Here is a 3700-nt window from a genome sequence, read left to right on the forward strand (position 1 = left end):
ATTGTAATGAGATCTTCATAATCCAATCTTTCTAAGTTGCTTATTGGCTGGCGCATTTCAAGATACAACTTTATTGTATTGAAATCTTCTTGTTTTGCTTGAAGCCGTACAGAACCATCATTTGAATTATAATATTTTGTTAGAAAAAGTATTTATGTTTATGTAACAATGGCAAACTGGTGGAAGCCTCTGATCATATGATATTCATCTGTTAATCATGCCGAAAAAATTGTCACAAGAACAGAGAATGTTTTCACAGAGTTAAGTTTTAGATAATGTTTTTGAGAGGGTGAGAAAAAATGTCATAAGATTATATAGATCAAGATGAAAAATTAAAGTACAGTATCTTAAATAGGTGGAAAAGTGGTAGCCCTTCTAAATAGATCCTCACTGTGAATTTGCCATTTTTATAAAGTGATCATATAAAATTCACTTTCCGACTCAAGGATTTGACTTACTGACCGAATGGTCAACTATCAGCTACCTTATTAAAAGAATATCATATTCTGCTTGCCTCATTCAACCAAGTGAAAATAATTTTACCTCATGGAATCTTAGTTCATGAAAGAACTAGATATCATCATATGTTTGAATCTTCATTTCTATATTTTTATCTAAAGCCTCACTATTTATAGCTCATCTCCATTTTCCTCCATAAAACTAAACCTCAAATCCATTCCCCATGGATCATGCCCAAAACTCACCTAGCTAGCCATATATTTCTAGATCAAACCTAACGGCTAACTCTACTCATCACTTTCCCTGTTTATGGGTCTTCCTAAATTCCTTTTCAAGAATGGACCCATAAAAACATAGCCGGAGTTCTCCTCCGATAAGCTGGCCATGAAGATGGGTCCTATATAGCTCCCAGAATTCGTCTCTGTAAACATAAATGCCATCAATATCAAGTGAGTTCACATCAAAATAGCTCTTAAAAGACAAGAACTCAGTCTTTGTACCTCACTTGGGGTAGGCTGAGAAGATTGAAACCCTTGGCATCCCTGTGCATGTCAAGAACTACGAGAGATAGGCGCGAGATCCCTAATGATTCCATGTCCATCAGTTTCTTGATCCTGTGAGTCGAATAGAAATGAAATACGGTAACTTTTAAAATATTTATCGGTCGAATTCTTTACAAATTCTAAAAAGAAAGAAAAATGGTTACCTGCTAGGGGTACCACAGGCAATATTTACCCGGTTCTTCAGCTGGGCTACCTAGAGAAAAGGAAAAAAGGGTGGGTTCAATATGCACAATAAAATTTTAATTCTGGGTAGTTTTAATAGAGGAAAATAACAAGTTTCACAGAAACCTGATCATCAATTTTAATATGCTTGGCAAACAACTTTGCTGGGCGGCATTCATTTGTCAGAGTCCTCAAGCCTCTGCCACATCAATGAGCAATTTAAGAATGTTTCATAGCAAAGAAAGGAATAATTAATGAAACAAGCAAAGGTACGTTTCCTATTTCCAAAATCACATCAATTTATGGGTTTTGAAAGCCATCGTCAGACACAAGCACTGCCAATGAGAAAAATTCGAAATATTAAAATATGCGCGGGAAAAATAGTTTCTATTATTTACAGGACATCAAAGAGAGATAAATAAAAGATTCCACGAAAGGATTGGATAAACTAGAGCGGAAAAAACACTGGGAGAACAGTTGTGGGACAAAATGCGGCATATATTTAAACATAAAAAGAAATTCCCAAATTTAAACAAACTTATCAAAATTCCCACGAGATAAACTAGAAGATCCAAAACCCTATCAGGGGTATTCTATAATTGCAGGATTCTATCAGAAAGTTAGCTGGAAAAGTTGTATCAAATTGCCATTAAGAGCCGCAAGGGAAGAGATTTTCCACCGTAGAATTTCTAATGTTCTTAAGGCTGAAGCACTGACGATAAGGACCGCAGGGCTTCCTGGGTCCATTTCTCCCTTTTGAAGCTTCCCATCGCACAGTTCCTTCTTCCACAAAGGCCCAACAGTGTCCTTCACATGCTTGCATAACGAGTCAACTTCTTGATCAACGTCGGCAGGGAGCTGGGCAAAGCATGTCACTGTACAAGGCAGATCAACATATCAAAAAGCAAAACACCAGGACTTCCGTCTAAGTAGGTAGCTTCAGAGTTTAGGGCTAAATTTACAAGAGGGAGTTGAAAGGTGTGATTATAACATCCTAAATATATTGAATTTACGCAGGGATTTGAAACTTTAGATTCTAAATAACATAATTATGTTGAATTTATAGCCGGATATGAAATTTGGGATTCCAAATACCATTATTACGTTGAATTTACAGTGAATTGAATTTTTGGATTTCAAACATGATAAGATTGCTGAACTTACAGCAGGCGTTTGAAGTGTGTTACACAGGAGGGATTGAAGTTTGATATTCTAAGCATAATTTAAATTTTGAATCTGCAGGAAGGGTTGGAAATATGAGATTCTAAAAATCATAGCAATATCAAATTTGCAGCAGAGGATTGGGAATTGTGGTTATTAATATCAGAAAATGGCGAATTGACGGTTGACGCCTAAATTCTGAAATTATAAAAATAAGTAAAAATGCTAATTTAGCGGCTGGGCTACAGACGGAAACCAAGATCGTTCAGTTCGTCCTAGTAATCATCATGAACGAGAAATTACGCTTTATGATTCCCAAGGAGGAAATTCTTCTCGATAGACCAAACTTTCATCGAAATCCGAAGGAAATAGGCCACATTAGAAGAAACTCCATCGACTAACAAATCCGACATTTTTCGTAAAATAAAAACTTCACTAAACGGGGACGTACATTTGACGGGTTCAAGCTCGAGAGAGGAAATTTTGAACTTGTTAGCAGACTCGAACTGATTGCAGAAGAACTGAAGCTGCTCATCAACTGGCAGAGTCGACAACATTATGGAAGGGGCAGCAACGAGCCCACCCTTTTCAGAAACTTCATCCTTCTTCTTCTTCTCCTCCTTCTCCTTCATCTTGTTCTCAATTGGGTCTTTGGCTTCCCCTTTCTTTCCCTTCAACTTCTTTCTCACCTCAACACGCTTCTGATGGATTCCATCTTCCTGGTTCTTCTCTTTCTCCCGCTTGAGCTTCTTCTCGCTTTTCCTTGGCTTGTTCTGCTCTGAAGAAGCTCTCTTCTTGGAGGCCATACGCTCGAAAGGGTTGGACGACGGCTTCTCTGCCTCCTTCGCCATTGCCCACCACGCCTGTTAGCTCAACCCAAACAAAAATGTCTTCTTTGTCATGGCTGTGGTATTTATAGTCTGTTGAATAAATACTCTTCAACCCTACCAGTATTCTGATTATAATTCATGGTTAAAGCCTCACAGTTGATAGTATTTGAGTTCTTCCCTACATGTTTTATACATGGTATTAGAGTTTTTACCTGATTTTGGGAAGCAAATAGTCTGTAAAAAAACTTTTGTTTGTGATCTACATCTGAAGTAACCAACAAAGGATATATATGACGTGTATGTACATTTGATTGACATTTAATTTTGGTTCTTTTATCCTCATAAGGTAACATGCATTTACCATTTTGTTTTTGAATTTGAAGGTACACATATCATTTGCACATTATTCTAAAAAGGTAGGGATGAAAAGGTATATTGGTGTCCATTCAAAAATCTGATAGAGATTTTCTCTCACACATATTCAGAGAAAGAACAATATCAGTATAAAGAAATAAAATAAGCCAT

At 36.8% G+C, this 3700-nt stretch overlaps 1 protein-coding gene across 1 annotated transcript; it reads right to left on the reverse strand.

Annotated features, from left to right (window-relative positions):
• Window positions 1-292: 292 nt before the first annotated feature.
• On the reverse strand, window positions 293-3216 carry LOC144704329 (U3 containing 90S pre-ribosomal complex subunit). The gene is made up of 6 exons (XM_078576725.1): window positions 2797-3216; window positions 1864-2059; window positions 1311-1383; window positions 1166-1215; window positions 960-1073; window positions 293-880 (listed from the first exon to the last, which is right to left on the reverse strand). The coding sequence occupies exons 1-6, from the start codon at window positions 3194-3196 to the stop codon at window positions 754-756; spliced, it is 960 nt and encodes a 319-aa protein (XP_078432851.1). The 5' UTR covers window positions 3197-3216; the 3' UTR covers window positions 293-753.
• Window positions 3217-3700: the final 484 nt, after the last annotated feature.

The sequence above is a fragment of the Wolffia australiana genome, chromosome 6 (genome assembly GCF_029677425.1).
Source record: "Wolffia australiana isolate 7733 chromosome 6, ASM2967742v1".
NCBI lineage: Eukaryota > Viridiplantae > Streptophyta > Magnoliopsida > Alismatales > Araceae > Wolffia > Wolffia australiana.